This window comes from Labeo rohita, chromosome 15 (assembly GCF_022985175.1).
Source record: "Labeo rohita strain BAU-BD-2019 chromosome 15, IGBB_LRoh.1.0, whole genome shotgun sequence".
NCBI lineage: Eukaryota > Metazoa > Chordata > Actinopteri > Cypriniformes > Cyprinidae > Labeo > Labeo rohita.
The window spans coordinates 12,915,573-12,933,635 of NC_066883.1; the positions used below are offsets into that span (position 1 = coordinate 12,915,573).

At 35.0% G+C, this 18,063-nt stretch overlaps 1 protein-coding gene across 1 annotated transcript in view; it reads left to right on the top strand.

Annotated features, from left to right (window-relative positions):
- Positions 1-18,063, top strand: part of tnfrsf19 (tumor necrosis factor receptor superfamily, member 19) — a 42,982-nt gene that overhangs the window by 448 nt on the left and 24,471 nt on the right. Inside the window, exons 2-4 of the mRNA XM_051130125.1 lie at positions 1,657-1,749; positions 1,872-1,982; positions 13,257-13,435. Of these exons, the coding sequence (XP_050986082.1) occupies positions 1,660-1,749; positions 1,872-1,982; positions 13,257-13,435 (380 nt within the window). The 5' untranslated portion in view covers positions 1,657-1,659. The remainder of the gene's footprint in view (positions 1-1,656; positions 1,750-1,871; positions 1,983-13,256; positions 13,436-18,063) is intronic.

The window sequence follows — 18,063 nt, forward strand, 5'->3', positions numbered from 1 at the left end:
AGTTACAGTTTTATGCTATGCATTATGATTTAAAGCTTGATGTAGTGTTACGTGAATAATAATAATAACAACAAAAGCACTAACAATACAAATAGTAATAATAATAGATATCTCTCTCTCTAATGGATATCAAGTATACAGCTAGCAAGTCAATAATTATCGCCAACTTGTTTTATTTATTTATTTATTTATTCTGATTCAATCAGTATTAATAAACAGATACATATCAATATATAGCTGTTTTAATATATAGACTTATTTACATTGCAGTGTTTAGATGTTTATTGCATAATGCTTAATATTGTCAAAAATTGCATATTTGCATAATACACATATACACTACCAGTCAAAAGTTTTTGGAAAGTGAGATTTTTAATGTTTTTTTTTTTTTTTAATAAGTCTCTTTTGCTCACCAAGCTTGCATTTATTTGATCCAAAATATAGCAAAAGCAGTAATATTGTGACATATTTTATTACTTAAAATTACTTTTTTTCTATTTGAATATATTTTAAAATGTAATTTATTCCTGTGGTCAAAGTTACATTTTCAGCATCATTACTCCAGTCTTCAGTGTCACATGATCCTTCAGAAATTATTCTAATATGCTGATTTGCTGTTCAAGAAATTATTTTTTTAATTTTTATTCTCAATGTTGTACATTTTTTTAGGATTCTTTGATGAATAGAAAGATCCAAAGACCAACATTTATCCGAAGCAAAAAGCTTTTGTAACATTATATACTATATCATTCAAAAGTCTTTTTTTTTTTTTTTTTTTGAAAATATATATATATTTTTTTTATTCAGTAAGGATGCTTTAGATTGGTCAAAAGTGATGATAAGGACATTTATAATATTACAAAGGATTTCTATTTCTATGCTGTTCTTCTAAACTTTCTATTCATCAAAGAAACCTGAAAAAAATTCTACTCAGCTTTTTTCAACATACTACTACTACTACTACTACTAATAAATGTTTTTTGAGCAGCAAATCAGATATTAGAATGATTTCTGAAGGATCATGTGACTGGGGTAATGAGGCTAAAAATTCAGCCTTGAAATCACAGAAATAAATTACATTTTAAAATGTATTCAAATAGAAAGCAGTTATGTTAATAGTAAAAATATTTAAATAAAATTGTACTGTTTTTGCTGTACTTTGGATCAAATAAATGCAGGATTGGTGAGCAGAAGAGGGTTCTTCCAAAAAAAAAAAAAACATAAAAAATTTTACTGTTCACAAACTTTTGACTGGTAGTGTATGAGTAATACTTTCTGAGTATAACAGAATAAGGGAAAAAAAGGCCAAAATGTTTCTGAAATCTAAAAACTAAAATCCAGATTCCGAAAACCGAACCTGATAGATCATTATCGGCCAAAATTATCCTATTTTTCATTGTCGGCATCTGTATCCAGCTCAGAGTTAAACCTCTTTAAATACTAAACATCTGCAGAGCATTTCTAATGTTTTAATGTTTTGATGTCTTATTTCAACATGCAGTATTCAAGAATGGAGCTTTAGTATGAACATCAAAAAAGCACAAACGTATTTTTGTTTATAATAACCATTGTTTGCTTGGTGTTCACACAGTTTTGAAAGATAATGCAAATAGTCTCGTCCATTAATCATTCATCAAAGGATTTCTGCTTTCACAGTGTATGTGGGAAAGACCTTTCACAATGCCCCGGGCTCTGATCCTCTCCGGTTTTCCTCTTCAGAGGATACTCGTCCTTCCACTGTGTGTAATGGTATGTTTTTATGTCATATTAACACCTTTTGCTAACACTGCCTCATCGAGGCTGTGTTTACTTGCACTCCAAATATTGAAATTATGGAATAATTAACCATGTTTGTTTCATGTTTCTCACAGTTTGCAGTTATGGCAGAGGAGAGAAGAGACTGCAGAGAACAGGAATACAAGGATAAGTTTGGAAACTGTATTCCCTGCCGGCAATGCGATGCTGGACAAGAGCTATCCAAGGTTTGCCAATTCTACACTAAGTTATTTATTTTTGTGTTAGGCTAATTTGAAACATTGGTGCATGAATGAAACTTGTTTCTTTAATTTCCTAAAAAGATTACATGTTAAATCAAGACACTAATCTAAAGCACTCTGGTGCTTTGAACTGGTTCCCACTGAGCTTAATTCTGGAATTCTTTCCGTTCGGCACCTACCACAGTCAGATTAATACGCAGATATATTTAGACGCTTATACTTTAAGCGAAAAAGACCGGGGACCGAGAGACGCGTTCCCATCAGTTCCGCGAAGCACTTCTAGACCAAACTGGCCAAAAGAAAAGAATTCACCAATAAAGAGGGGATGCCAATGTTTTGAATAGCTTGTCCTGACCAATTATTTATTGCTTCCTCCTTTTCATAAAGAGAGAGGGCAAACCGCTGTTCCCCTTTGTAGAGTGCTGGCCACGCTTTAATCAGTTACACCCACACTTCTTATCCTCTCCTGCTCACAATCTTCTGTTTTTTCCTTCAAGCCTTTTAATGTCATTGCCACCCATGAGAATTTCAAGGCCTTGTAAACACGGCATGTTAAGAAATTAAGTGGTTTTGTGCTATAAACCTAATCTAAATGGAGGTCTGGGGTATTTGGGAAGTGTGGAAATCATTACACAGTTTATGCCTGGGTAAATGCAGGTACATCAGGCCGTTGGATGTATACAAATGTAGTGCACATGCTTCTTTTAACCACACGACTTTCATGTTGCTACACACGAACACACACTTACTGGTTATACGCGTCAATGCTTCAGATGTTTTCGGCCAATTAATGCTTTGGGGCCTGAGGAGGTAGTGAATGATTGCCTACTTTTTCCATTCAGGCACTTGTGGTTTACCCCTATTCTTTGGAGCCAAGGACAATGTGGTGTTACTTTAGCTTAGTTTCGATGTTAAAAACTAAAGAGACTAGTATGAGTTGGTTTATTTTCCTAAAAAAAGTATCAACTCTTTGATGACTCTCTGTGCTGCTATCAAAACATTTCTTTGTTTGTTTAAACATCCCGACCTGCCCAACAACAGCATCAGTGGCTCAACCAATGGCGTTGGCTTGGGGGGCGGAGCTATCTGTTTTGACCAATGGCAGGTGAGAGGAGTGCTGGGAAACCTGTTAAAAAAAAGTGTCATCATTTAAATTACACTTAACCTTAGAAAAGATGTAAGAACAACACCTTAACAGTTTTGTTGTTTTAGCGTCTGACACTTCACAAGCTTTTCCAGACGATTTGTTTTGTAAAAGGTTCAAATAACGCCCTTTTGCTGTTTCTCAGAGAACCATGACTAGTCAAACAGCTTGCAAAACCCCCTCCTACACACTCACCTAAAAAGGCGATTATAGCCAAGGTAAAGTTTTGTTGATAGGCATTTTGTAATTGTTATACTGACAGTTCACACAAAAATGAGATCATTTACCTTATAAAACTGACTTTTGCGTGCAGATACAGCTAGCAGACTGTTAACCACTGCAACTTCATGGAGTCAGTCTGATTTGAGAATTAATCATTCAGGTGGTTTTGTGAACTCAACAATGATTCAAAGCTTAAAAACAGCAAATTGACACCTTAGTGGTCAAAAGTTTGCACCCCCCTTTCGGAATCTGCAAAATGTTAATTATTTGACCAAAATAACAGGGATCATACAAAATGCATATTACTGTTTATTTAGCACTGACCTGAATAGGATATGTCACATAAAAGATGTTTACATATAGTCCTCAAGAGAAGATAGTAGTTGAATTTATAAAAATGGCCAGGTTCAAAAGTTTACATCCCCTTGATTCTTAATACTGTGTTCATTCCTGAATGATCCACAGCTGTGTTTTTTTGTTTAGTGATAGTTGTTCATGAGTTCCTTGTTTGTCCTGAACAGTTAAACTGCCCGCTGTTCTTTAGAAAAATCCTTCAGGTCAGACAGATTCTTTGGTTTTCCAGCATTTTTGTGTATTTGAACCCAACAATGACTGTATGATTTTGAGATCCATCTTTTCACACTAAGGACAACTGACTTTGATAACATACATACATCATGGAGACGTCTGTTTGACGTTTGCATTTACATCTGGAAGACATATTTTTTTTGAGTGTTTGCTCATCCGCAATATCTTGCTTTAAATGATTCCATCAGGAACAAAATTAACAAAACTGCAGCTGAAAGTAAATCAAGCCTCCCGATGAATTTTTTTCTCAATCTGTCAATTCATCCTTATGAAGATGTGCATTTTCTTCAGAACAGACCTTGTAAACATCTCACATTCCTGATTGCTAAGCGTCATGGAAGATTCCAACTTTCTGAGCAGCTAAATAAAAACTGTCCTAGCATCAGTGTCTTTTTTGTCTGATTTTAGTTTTTTGATTGCATTTTAATATATTTACTCTGGTATATGACCCAGAAATATGAAATATAACCTAGATATGTTCTTGGCAAGTTTCATGTGATTCATCATTAAATCTTATGAGTTAAATCTTAAAGTAAGAAGTTCAACCTTTATTTTGATAGGAACTATTAATGAGCAGGAGGGTTCAGGGTAATTCAGTAGAATAACATTTTTTAATAGTGTTTTTGGGGTTTGAATCTGATGACTTAAATTTTTTTTTGCCTTAACATGCTTTAGCCCTTCCAGTTTTCTCTTCTATCACACATACATTTTACTGTTTTGCTTGGCATTCTCACTCAAATCTGATCTGAGAAAAATGGTACTTGCAGGTACTGGTTAGATGATTCCTCTTAGACAAGATTGTTCCTGGGTGATTCTGGACTGTGAAAACCGGCCTTTAAAAAGAATAGAGGTGGCATTCTTGACTCTTGACTCATTATATTGCAAAAATCATACATATTCGTTATTAGAGGTTACATAATATGCAAAATATATTTAAATTTGGTTGCATTTTACTGCTCAAATATCTGTACACAGACAATAGTTTGACCTGATCACTGCCTTATTGTAACATGCTTGTTAGTTAGGGCATTATAGTGTATATTGGCCTCTTTTGACCTCTTGGCTTCTTAGAAAAAATAGGAGCAGGGAGCAGGCAGGAAATTATGTAGGAAACAGGATTGGGAAATCTTGCAAGTCAGATTCGAACTCAGATTGTCCTCATGAGCACTACAGCTACAGTCCAAATACAGCTCTGACCTTGCATATCTATTCATCATAGATTGTTATAGATTAAATTATAATGGAAACCATTCATTTGTGACTGCCTTTGACACGTTTTGTTGAAATGATAACAAGGAGATGACAGGAAATGATGGGAGAAACAGGATTTGGAAAAGTTGCAAGCCTGATTTGAACTCTTGGTGCCCGTACAAGCACCATAGCTCACAATGATAACTATCAAGCCCGAGCTCTGACACACAGACACAATCTGGGCCATATTTGGGAGCCTGAATTCTTATTGGCATTTATCTGATGTCCAGATAGGATTAGGAAATGTTGCAAGCCAGATTCAAACCCTCGTTGCCTAAAATAACTACTGAGCTATGACTGTGACACCACAAAACATTTTGCTTTTGACATTTCTTTATTTAAATCATAACAGGGAGAGAATAGGAATTGATGGCGAAAACAAGATTAGGACTATATGTTGTAAGCCAGATTCGAACTCTAATTGCCCTTTTGTGCACCACAGCTCTCAGTAATAACTACTAAGCCATGGCTCTGACACTAAGATACATTCTGAGCAATCCTCATTGGCTTTTCTCTTAAATACAGCTAGGATTATGAAATGTTGCGAGCCAGATTCAAACTCCTGTTGCCCTTATAAGTACCACAGATTATGGTAACTACTAAGCCACAGCTCTGACATGTAGAGACATTTTGAGCCATATTCATGAGTATGAATTTACTTTTATCTGATATCCAGCTAGGATTGTGAAATGTTGCGAGTCAGATTCGAACTGCCACGGCTCTTATGAGCACCACACCTCACAGTCATATCTGCTAAGCCATGTCTCTGACATGTATACACTTTTTTTTGCTTTTGACTTTTTAAATTAAAATGTTCAAAATAAAAGAACAGAAAATGTTAGAGGAAACAGAATTAAGAAATGTTGCAAGCCAAAATCAACTCTAATTGCCCTTTTGAACATGACAACTCTCAGTAATATCTACTAAGCCATGGCTCTGACACATAGACATATTCTGAGCAATATTCGAGAGCTTGAATCCTCATTGGCTTTTATCTGACTTATAAAAGGATTATAAAATGTTGCGAGCCTGATTCAAACTCCTTTTGCCCTTATAAGCACCACAGCTCACAGTGAAAACTGCCAAGCCACGGATCTGACATGCAGACACAATCTGCTTATGACATTTTTTATGGAACTGATAACAGGGAGAAGACAGAAAATGTTGGATTAGGAAATGTTGCAAGCCAGATTTGAACTCTAATTGCTCTTTTGACCACCACAGCTCTCAGTAACAAGTGCTAAGCCATGGATCTGAAACGTAGACACATTTCTGGGGAGCCTGAATCCTCAGTGGTTTATATCTGATGCCCAGCTAGAATTGTAAAATGTTGCGAGCAAGATTCAAAATCCTGTGGCCCATATGAGCACCACAGCTCACAGTGAAAACTACCAAGCCACGGCTCTGACACGTAGACACATTCTGCTTATGCCATTTTTATTGAAATGATAACAGGGAGAGGACGTTGGGGGAAGCAAGATTAGCAAATGTTGCAAGCCAGATCCGAATTCTAAATGTCCTTTTGAACACCACAGCTTTTAGTAATAACTGCACATCAACACATCAACACATTCTGAGCCATATTTGTGAGCCTGAATTCTCATTTGCTTTTTTCTGACGTCCAGATAGGATTATACAATGTTGCGAGTCAGAGTCAAACTCCCGTTGCCTTTATGAGCACAGCAGCTCTCAGTGATAACTACCAAGCCACAGCTCTGACACATAGACACATTCTGCATATGACATTTTTTATTGAAATGATAACAGGGATAGGAAACAAAACAGGAGGAAACAGGATTTGAAAATGTTGCGAGCAAGATTCAAACTCCTGTTGCCTATATGAGCACAACAACTCACAGTGAAAACTACTAAGCCACGGCTCTGACATGTAAACACATTCTGAGCTGTATTTGGGAGCCTGAATGGCTTTTATCTCAGGTCCAGCTATCTGTTTGAACTTCTGAACGCTGGAAGATCCCAGTAGCACACTCCAACAGACAAACCACAGGGGGTTACAGAGCTCCTTAGATTTCTATTCTCCCCTTCGCTCTGTTGTTGATTATCTCTCCGGGAATGGCATCATGCCTTCAAACGAGTGACCATACCTCTTTTATTCACCGTCCCCCCCGATCCTTCATGCCCTGCTGGAGAGGAAGGTCTTATATGGGCTGCGGGCAGGCAACAACAGCTGTCATTCTGTTCAGGCACCCTATATGCAGTCTTCGGAGGGCCTGTGTTGAGAGAGCCAAATCGGTCTTCGCTAACAGTGGCTGAAACCCGTCTGATCCCTGGGCCAGGCTTTGTGGAGAGCTCTTGTCATTGGCTCTCTCACGCAGACCAGTAATCCATGTGTGCCCAAGCCGGGAAACTGGATCGCGGTGTAGAAAGAAGGCCCCTGTTTGAAGCCGATCTCCACGTTAATGATATATGAGCCTCTTCTCTAATCCAGCTCAGTGTGGTGGAAATGCAGGCGGGTAACGGTGACCTGACTTGGGAAGGGGCAGCTGGGAAAAAAACAATAGTGCAGGGTGATATCAAACCACAAAGGTCCTCTCACTTTTCTCCACATGACGCTCCTCTGCTGGAATGTGACTGGTGGGAACGGGATTGTTTGAGGGGATGTGTTTGTTTAATGGATCACGGTTACAGATTGTGCTGTTTATAAAGTGTAAGATGCATCTCAGGGCAGATTTCTAAGATGTCAAGTAGTGTTAATGTTGTCAGCTATTTTTTAATTTAGTTTTAGTCTTAGTCTTTTGAATTAGTTTTAGTCCTAGGCCTGTGTGAAATGTACTTTTTAGCTATTATCGTATTTATTCAACCTTGTCCTTTTTTATTTAGTCAATTTTAGTCCGCATGGTTGCCAGATCACAAAAATTAAGCAAAACACTGGACAGAAATGTTTTGGGGGTTTGAGCTCTTGATATCTGGCAACGACACACATGAAAGCTTGCATAGTAGAATTTTTTACATGTTTTTGAAAGAAGTATCTTATGCACCAGAGACAGTAAAGATTTACAAAAGATTTTAATGTCAAATAAGTACTTTTTTTTTTTTTACTTTCTATTCTTAAGAGAAAAAAAAGATCTGATTCGGGGAATTAAGAGTTTGATATCTGGCAACCACACACATGAAAACTCGCATAGTAGAGGCATGTACGGTAGTCCGCAATAATATTTTGTCTCCTTTTTTAATAGGAAAATAAAAAGATTCTGGAAAGTTTTTATTTTTTTAAATACATTTTAGCCTTGTCTTTTATCGTCAACAATATTGCATGTTGATATAGTCACAGTTATCAGTTATTGACTTTATTGAGATAAGCTTATCAACAAACATGTTTCATCATAGTTTACACTAGTTTACACTAACTTCATCAAGTTAACACTAATGTCAAGAAGCCTCAAAGGTGCACTTTTTTTGCTAATTAAGAAAGTTAATTAACATTTTTTAAATGTATTTGAAAGAAGTATCTTATGCACCAGTGACAGTAAAGACATTTGTAATGTTACAAAAGATTTTAATTTCAAATAAGTACTTTTTTTTGGAACTTTCTATTCTTAAGAGAATTAAAAAAAAAAAAAAAAAGTTCTTATTTGGGGATTTGAGTTCTTGATATCTAGCAACCGCAAACATGAAATCTTGCGTAGTAAAGGCATGTGCAGCAGGCCACAATAATTTTTTGTCTCCTTTTTTTACAATGTCAAAAGGTGATTTTGGTAAAGATTTTGTCTTTTAAAATAAATTTTAGCCTCGTCTTTCATCGTCAATGATGTTGCATGTTGATACGTTCATAGTTTTCAGTTATTGACCTTATTGTTGTCTCATAATCCTTGTTTTAGTCACGGAAAAAGGCTCGTCCATTAACAATTTTCGTCATAGTTTTTGTTAACGAAGTTAACACTAGTCTCAAGAAGTCTCAAAGGTGCACTCATTCGTTTTTTGCTAATTAAGAAAGTTAATTAACATTTTTTAAATGTATTTGAAAGAAGTATCTTATGCACCAGTGACAGTAAAGACATTTATAATGTTACAAAATATTTACATTTCAAGTAAGTACTTTTTTAAAAACTTTATATTCTTAGAGAATCTTGAAAAAAAAAAAAAAGTTCTGATTTGGGGATTTGAGCACTTGATATCTGGCAACCGCACACATGAACGCTTGCGTAGTAAAGGTGTGTGCAGCAGTCTGCAATCATTTTTTGTCTCTTTTTTTTTTTTTACAGTAAGTCATGATTTTGGTAAAGGTTTTATCTTTTAAAATAAATTTGAGTGTCATTTTTAGTGTCGTCTTTTATCGTCAATGATGTTGCATGTTGATATAGTCATAATTTTCAGTTATTGACCTTATTGTCATTTCATAATCCTTGTTTTAGTCATGAAAAAAAGCTTGTCCATGAACATTTTTCGTCATAGTTTTAGTTAAGGAAATTAACACTGATGTCAAGAAGTCTTAAAGGTGCACTCATATGTTTTTTACTTATTAAAAAAGTTAATTAACATTTTTTAAAAATGTTTTTAAATGAAGTATCTTATGTATACTTTACATTTAGAATGTTACAAAAGATTCTATTTTCAAATAAATACATTTCTTTTAAACGTTCTATTCTTAAAGGAATTCTGAAAAAAGCGTCACATTTCCGCAAAAATGTTAAGCAGAAAAAACTGTTTTCAACATTGATAATAGCCATTATAAATGCTCAGTTATATGACTTTGTTTCTTCTGTGGAACTCAAAAAGAGATTTTCTTATTTTTTAATTTACAATGAAGCAAATTGTGAAATATCCGACCATAAAAGCATCTTAAAAAGTGAAGATGCGTGCGCTACATTCTTAGTCGTCTGATGCCATACAAAAGCTTTCTGTGAGAAACAAGCTCTAAGTCATTCAGCAGAAATCTTGCTGCACCCTATATGTCAAAACTCATTTGCGTCAGTTAATTCCAGATATTTTGCATCAGCTTTCATAATAAGGTTTGTACATGATGACAAAACTTTCATTTTTGCACGAACTATCTGTGTTTTGTATTAGTGTCACATTGCTGGTGGGTTCCATTGATAAATGTCTCGATTGATCTTGATTAGTGAATTCTGCTGGAGAGTTGCATAAGGCATTATCTGAAAGCTTTGCTTCATTTACGGCTTGAGAAATCTGGCTCAGCGAAAGCTGAATGTGTCCCCGCAATTCCCAAGAATTATATCAATGTGGAAAGGATTAAAAACAGACAAGTGTGTTCCAGATTGATTACTGTCAGTAGAGTTTTGAAAAGACTCTGGCGTTGTTTATTGAAGTGGGTGGAGCAGGAGAGGGGGAGGCTGTTCTGAGTAATGCTAATTAAGCAGCACTTAAGATTTCAGTTTAGATCTTGGAGCCTGGAAAAAAAAGTTTGCTTACATTTCACTTCTTAATGTCAAACTCAATGTGGCAAAACGTAAAAATCCAGCGTGTTGTACAGAAACATCCTCAGCGAATGTTGTTCATCACAGTTCGGGAAAAGACCAATTTAAACCCATTAGAACATCCTCTCAGATTAATTTTCGGTCTCATTTGTGTGCAGAATGCTAGTGTTTTGTTACTAGTTGCTAAGCTAAAGGCGGTGTATTCTGTTCTGTTGTGATAAGCCTCATTATGTTGGTGTAGACACTTTCCCTGTGGTCTCTTTGTCATGTTTTGCTTAGACTTTGCATGTGTACTGTACAATCAGCCTTATATTATTACACAAACTGCACTGTTTTAGGTCTTTTATTGAAATGAAATAGGCCTGTATTTAGGGAACAATGCAAAGGGTGTTGTCTCGTATTATTCAAGAGTGCTGAGAATTCTGCTCGACCCTACAGCAAGATATTGAGACCTCTTCTTAGGTTTCTTTCCTGATGTGGATTTGCGTAGATACACAGATCGCTTTTCTGGGTAAATCTCTCAAAACCTGTCAAGAATTTTCTGGGTTATATTATACCCCAAAATGAAAAATAATAAATTAAATTAAAATTAAAAACTAAATAAAATTTTCTTAAAGAATTTTAAGCCTAAATTGATTTGTAAGAACTGACATCTTTATTAAATTTTGTAACATTTCAGTCATTTTCATTTTTAGACATTTTCATTTTTCATTTTACTTTATTTAAAATATATTTTAAAATATTTATAAAATAAAATTAAATATATTTTCAAATATATATCTTTGCTGTCTCTTTTGGTCAGTTTAATGCATTTAATTTAATTTCTTTCCAAAATAAATAAATAAATAAATAAATAAATAGATACATACATACATACATACATACATACATACATCATTTTTTTGTAATTGTTAAAAGTTAATAGTTATATTTTTTATTTAGTTTAGCTTTGATCTTTTGTATATTTTTATATTAGCAATATATTTATCTTATAATTTATTAATAATGTATAATTTATTTATATTTCACCCCAAAATGCTAAAATAAAAAAATAAATAAAATATTTTTTTTCTTAAGGAATTTTAAGCCTAAATTGATTTGTAGGAACTGACATATTTACTAGGTCTTGTAACATTTTAGTCAGTTTCATTTTGCACATTCCTATTTTTTACGTAATTATGATTACATATATACTCATAGATTTATTATACAATTTCTATCACTACTGTTTAAAAGTTTGGAGTTGGTAAAATTTTGAATGTTTACTTTATTTGAAATATATTTTAAAATATTTATAAAATAAACTTAAATATATTTTAAAATATATATCTACTGTCACTTTTGGTCAGATTAATGCATTTAATTTAATTTCTTACCAAAATAAATAAATAAATACATTTTATTTGGTAATAGTTAAGTTAATAGTTATATTTTTTATTTAGTTTAGCTTTGATCTTTTGTATATTTTTATATTAGCAATATATTTATCTCATAATTTATTAATAATGTATAATGTATTTATATTTCACCCCAAAATGCTCAGATAAAATAAAATAAAATAAAATAAAATAAAATAAAATAAAATAAAATAAAATAAAATAAAATAAAATAAAATAAAATAAAATAAAATATTCTTAAGGAATTTTAATCCATAATTTATTATTATTATTTTTATCAGCAATGTTTAAAAGAGCTGCTTAACATTTTTTTGTGGAAACTGTTATCTTCAACAAGTTTTTGTTGAAGAAAAAGTTCAGAAGTTTTTATTTGAATTTTTTTGTAATTTTTAAGAAGTCTTTTGGTCAGATTAATGCAGTTAATTTAATTTCTTTAAATAATTTAAAACAAAATCGTATAAAATGATAAAAATAAAAATAAATAAATAAATACATTTTTTGGCAATAGTTAAGTTAATAGTTATATTTTATTTAATCTTTTATATATTTTTATATCAGCAATATATTTATCTCATTATTTATTAATAATGTATCATTTATTTATTTATTAAACGTAAAAAATCTAAAATAAATGATAAAATTGAGTGGCAAAATTTGATTAATATTATGTAAAAATTATAAAATAAATTATAAGACATTTTGTACATTTTGTAATTTTTATTTCATTTTAAAATGTGGGTGCATTCCTGCTTCTGAGGTTAGAAACTAAGAGAGAAAGCAAACTTTACTGTGAAAACTTGAACGTTTGCATTATTAAAACTTAAATTCTTTAATCTTTGTAAATCTTTTCATCAAAGGGCTTTTTCTTTCCACGTTACGCTTACCAAAACCTCTTAATATCAATATCTCTCGCACACACTTTAGCCGAAGAGAGGCCTGACAAAACCTCTGCAATAAACTCCCAATAAACCAACAATGGGCGTCCCCGTGGGCCTTTCTGATTCAAATGCGGAGCCCTTCGGGGGCCCGGAGCAGAAGGCTGTTCATTGATCCCGTGAGAGTCAGGGAGATTATTGCCTGTGTAAGATAGACTCTCTCAAAAGAAGCTTGGCCTTTGTTCAGCGGGGGGATCTCACACACACACTGTGATCATTATTTCATCTCGGCCTGTTGTTAGTCCACATTGGCGCTTTTCTTTAGCGCCGCTCTCCCTCACCCTTCCCTTCCTCGGCAGTGAGATATCTTCCGTTAATCCTCGCAGGAATGTGGCTTTGGCTATGGGGAGGATGCCCAGTGTGTGCCCTGCAGAGCCAGTCGCTTCAAAGAGGACCGCAGCCTGCAGAAATGCAAGCCGTGTCTGGACTGTTCCCTCCTCAACCGCTTCCAGAAGGGGAACTGCTCCACCACCAGCAACGCCGTATGCGGAGACTGCCTGCTCGGGTGAGTCAGACATATAGAATAAAGAGCGATGGGTGTTTTCGCAGACCACGTGCTTAAAGAAGAAGTCCACTTCCAGAACAAAAATGTACAGATAATGTACTCACCCCCATGTCAACCAAGATGTTCATGTCTTTCTTTCTTCAGTCGTAAAGAAATTATGTTTTTTCAGGAAAACATTTCTGCATTTTTCTCCATATAATGGACTGATATGGTGCCCCGAGTTTGAAATGTGGCTTAAAACGATCCCAAATGTGGTTGTAAACGAGCCCAGTCGAGGAAGAAGAAGGGTCTTATCTAGCAAAACGATTGATTATTTTCATTAAAAAATACAATTTAAATACTTTTTAATCTCAAACGCTCGTCTTGTCTTGCTCTCCCTGAACTCTGTGTATTCTGGCTCAAGACAGTTAGGGTATGTAGAAAAACTCCAATCGTATTTTCTCCCTCAACTTCAAAAATAATTTCTAAATCGCTGCAGAAGTACCGACCCAGTCTTTGCAAAGTGAACATGCAAAGAAGATCAAACAGCCTTAACAAAAAATGTAAAACAGCGGAACAGGATGATTTTGAAGTTGAGGGAGAACATGAGATGGGAGTTTTTCGACATACCCTAACTGTCATGAACCGGAACAAAAACAGTCCAGGCAGAGTGAGACAAGAGGAGCGTTTGACATTAAAAAGTATATAAATTGTATTATTTTTATTAAAATAACCGATCGTTACGCTAGATAAGACCCTTCTTCCTTGGTTGGGATCGTTTACAACCGCATTTAAACTGCATTTTGGAAGTTCAAACTCGAGGCACCATATCAGTCCATTATATGGAGAAAAATGCTGAATTTTTTTCCTCAAATTACATAATTTCTTTATGACTGAAGAAAGAAAGACATGAACATCTTGGATGACAAAGGGGTGAGTACATTATATGTGAATCTTTGTTTTGGAAGTGGACTTCTCCCACAATGATGAAATTTCATTTTTAGGTGAACTATCTCTTTAAGTAGGTGTATATTACACACTCTTAAGAGTAGGGGGTTTTCACAGTGATGCTGCAAAAGAACCATTTTGAGTTCCCCAAAGAACCTTTCAGTAAACAGTTCTTACCATTTTTAGTTCTTACCATGTTGTGATAACGTGTCCTGCCGCGACAAGACAAAAACAATAAAACCCATTATAAACAAGGCATTTGTTTCATCCAGTGGGGACATAATTACTGATTATAATGACTTATACTGTCTTTTTACATCATGCCCCAGGGACGATACTATGTAAACATAAAACTATTTGTAATTGTAGAAATGACAAACAACAAGCACTACTATACACTGCTGAAAACTTGCGTTTGAATAGTCAGTAGCTAATTCTTTAAATATGAACACGTACTTACAGGCTGTGAGTCAGAAGCGCCAGATTGTCCTTGCAAAGTTAGTATTGCCCCACTTTATAAAAACAGCCTTTGTATACAACCGGCATTGTAGGCTACTCTCCCAGGTTTAGGAAACAGTCCTCCATAAAATGCGCTGGACACACTCGAATATTCCGGTTGTACTGTTCTGGAACAATGATTTGTAGTTGTGTACTCAATTGGAGAGCCAAACAAAGTAGTTTTGCTTCCGCAATAAAAAACACAGCGTCTCCACGACATGGCAGCGGCAACAACAATACTACAGTGAGAATAAAAGTTACGCCTTCTTTCTTTGCGTATACATTTGGGCGGTGTTATGCAAATCTTCCCACACAGTGATGTAGATTTGTGGGGGCGTGTTTGAATGAGCCATTTTAGGAAGGCATTGCTGAGTCTTAACTTTAATAAAGAATATCTCTTTGGGTTTGAGACTTTAATCTTTGCAGCTTTACAGATCTTATATATGCACAAACAGCTTGTAACCCTCCAAAGACAAAGGAAAACATGAAATCACATCATATGACCCCTTTAAAGTGATAATACACCCAAAAATGAAAATTACCCCATGATTTACTCACCCTCAAGCCATCTTAGGCATATATGGCTTTCTTCTTTCAGACGAATACAATCAGTTATATTAAAAAAATGTCCTGGCTCCTTCAAGTTTTGTAATGGCAGTGAGTAGTGGTTGAGATTTTAAAGCAAAATAAAGTTTTTTGACTGTTAAGAATCTTTTGTGGTCGGTGCCAATAGCCTTGTCGTTAGTGCACAACTGTGCTCGTGGCGACCCGAGTTCAAATGCCGCCTCGAGGTCTTTTGCCCTCTCTCCGCCCAGTACTTTCCTGTCATCTCTCTACTGTCCTGTCCATTAAAGTCACAAAAAAAAGAAAATAAATGTTTTGTGGAATGTTAAGATTCCACAGATGTTAAAGGTTCTTTATGGAACCATCAATGTCTCACAAAACTTGGTTCTCACAAGCCTAGCATATTCTCACTGGAGCTTACACTACGTCTATGTCCCACGTCCTACAACATCTGCTGGAACACCACTTTCTAGTGAACATCATGCATACGACAGTTATCAGAAGCTAGAGATTACAGTTTATAAAGTTTTAAATATGGACATTTTTCTTTACAAGCGCATCGGCTCACTTCAGAATTCCTTCATTAACCCCCTAGAGCCATGTGGAGTACTTTTTATGTTACATTTTTTAATATAACTCCAGTTGTATTTGTCTGAAAGAAGATAGTCATATTCACCTAGGATGGCTTGAGGGTGAGTAAATATATGGGGCAATTTTCATTTTGTGGGTGAACAATACCTTTGAAGGTTCTTCATGGAACCACAGATGTCAATAAAGAGCCTAAGAGTGTATTTACCTGCAGCCGTGACTCTGTTCTTCTCAGAAAAGCTTTTTAAACCCGACTGACATGAGTTACACGCACTTTCGCCCTCTAGCCGCAAGCAAAGCTGAAGATTTCTCAGTTTAAAGTCCAGGTCAGGGAAATAAACTCAAGGCCCAGACATGCCCTAGAAGCTAAAACATGTCAGGTTTTTGAAGACCTGCTTTTCGCTGCAAGAGCTACTAGTTTCCCCACAGCAGCATCCTGCTCTCACCAGATAAGTTTCTTAATAACTTTTGATTACCCATAATTAGCTGCTTTGGCACAGTACAACATGCTGAAGGCAACTCTTCACATTACCTTTAAAGTTCATCTATATCATTTTAGAAAAATGTGTTCTTAGGGCTGTTAATGTAACTAATGCTGGAATAGTTCTCATATTGTAATGGATCGCTTTCCGTCAATGCTGATTCATTAATAAGTGCTGATAAATAATTATTTTCTAATAAGGGATTTTCCTCCTATCAAATTCAACTGATAGCAATTCAATTTAAAACTGTACAAAATCCAACAAATATCACAGACAAGTATGCATCCTTTGTAAACACTCCGAAGTCTAATTTAATTGTAAAATGGATTACTGTAGACTTTAATTCATATTTGACTACTAAAGCCACTTTTTGTCTATCCAGTTTTTTAATTGTTTGCAACAATAATGGGATGCCTTTGAATTATATTCAGTTGATGGCTTTTCTCAGCAAGTATTGTTCAAAAGTTTGGGGTCAGTAAAAAGAAGTGTCTTGCTGACCAACGCTGATTAAAATTACAGTAAAAACAATAATATTGTGTAATATTATTACAAATTAAAATAACTGAGTCTTACCTCAGACCCTCCCTAAGTCAGCTGTAACAGAATATCTCCGATTGAGCGATTGAGGTGTTGTGTTGCTGGATGTAATAATGAACGTAGTGGTCGTCATTTACTCCTGACATCTAAGCCACTGAAGATGCAGTGGATTACATTTGTTTGTGAAGGGAATGCGCCTCCCGAACTACATAAATGCGTCTATGTTCATGCAAATCATTTGTGATCCAGCTTCACCTACAGCAGAAGTGAGTATAAGGGTTTTTTATGAATGTCTGCAATCACCTTTCCTAATAACATGCTAGTTAGCGAGTTTTGCGGCTAAACGCGCTAAATGCAGCTCAAGTAAACAGGCTCGTCACTCCACAGAGAGAAGAGAGGGGCGGGGCGAGCAGAGCTCATTTGCATTTAAAGGAGCAATCCATCAGAATGATTTTTGCAGAGCTCATTTTGACAAGGTAAAAAGGGTGTTGTTTTACACAACCATTGAGAATTTTTAACCAAAGTATATTATAGAATTTTCATTAAGACCCTAAGTAATAATATCAACTTGTGGAAAATGGGCATCCGATGACCTCTTTAATAACTATGATTTATTCCTGTGATGCAAAACTCCTGTCTTCAGTCAAATGATCCTTCAGAAATCATTCTAATATGCTGATTCTTCTTAATATTAAAGGAGAAGTTAATTTCTAGAACAAAAAAAATGTACAGATAATTTACTCACCCCAATTTCATCCAAGATAGTTCTGTCTTTCTTTCTTCAGTCGTAAAGAAATGATGTTTTTTGAGGAAAACATTTCAGGGTTTCTCTCCACATAATGGACTTCTATGGTGCCCACGGGTTTAAACTTCCAAAATGCAATTTAAATGCAGAGGGCTCTAAATGATCCCAGACGAGGAGTAAGGGTCTTATTTAGCCAACAATCGTTTATTTTCTAAAAAAAAATTACAATTTATATACTTTTTAACCACAAATGCTCGTCTTGTCTAGCTCTGCGTTCTCTGTGCACT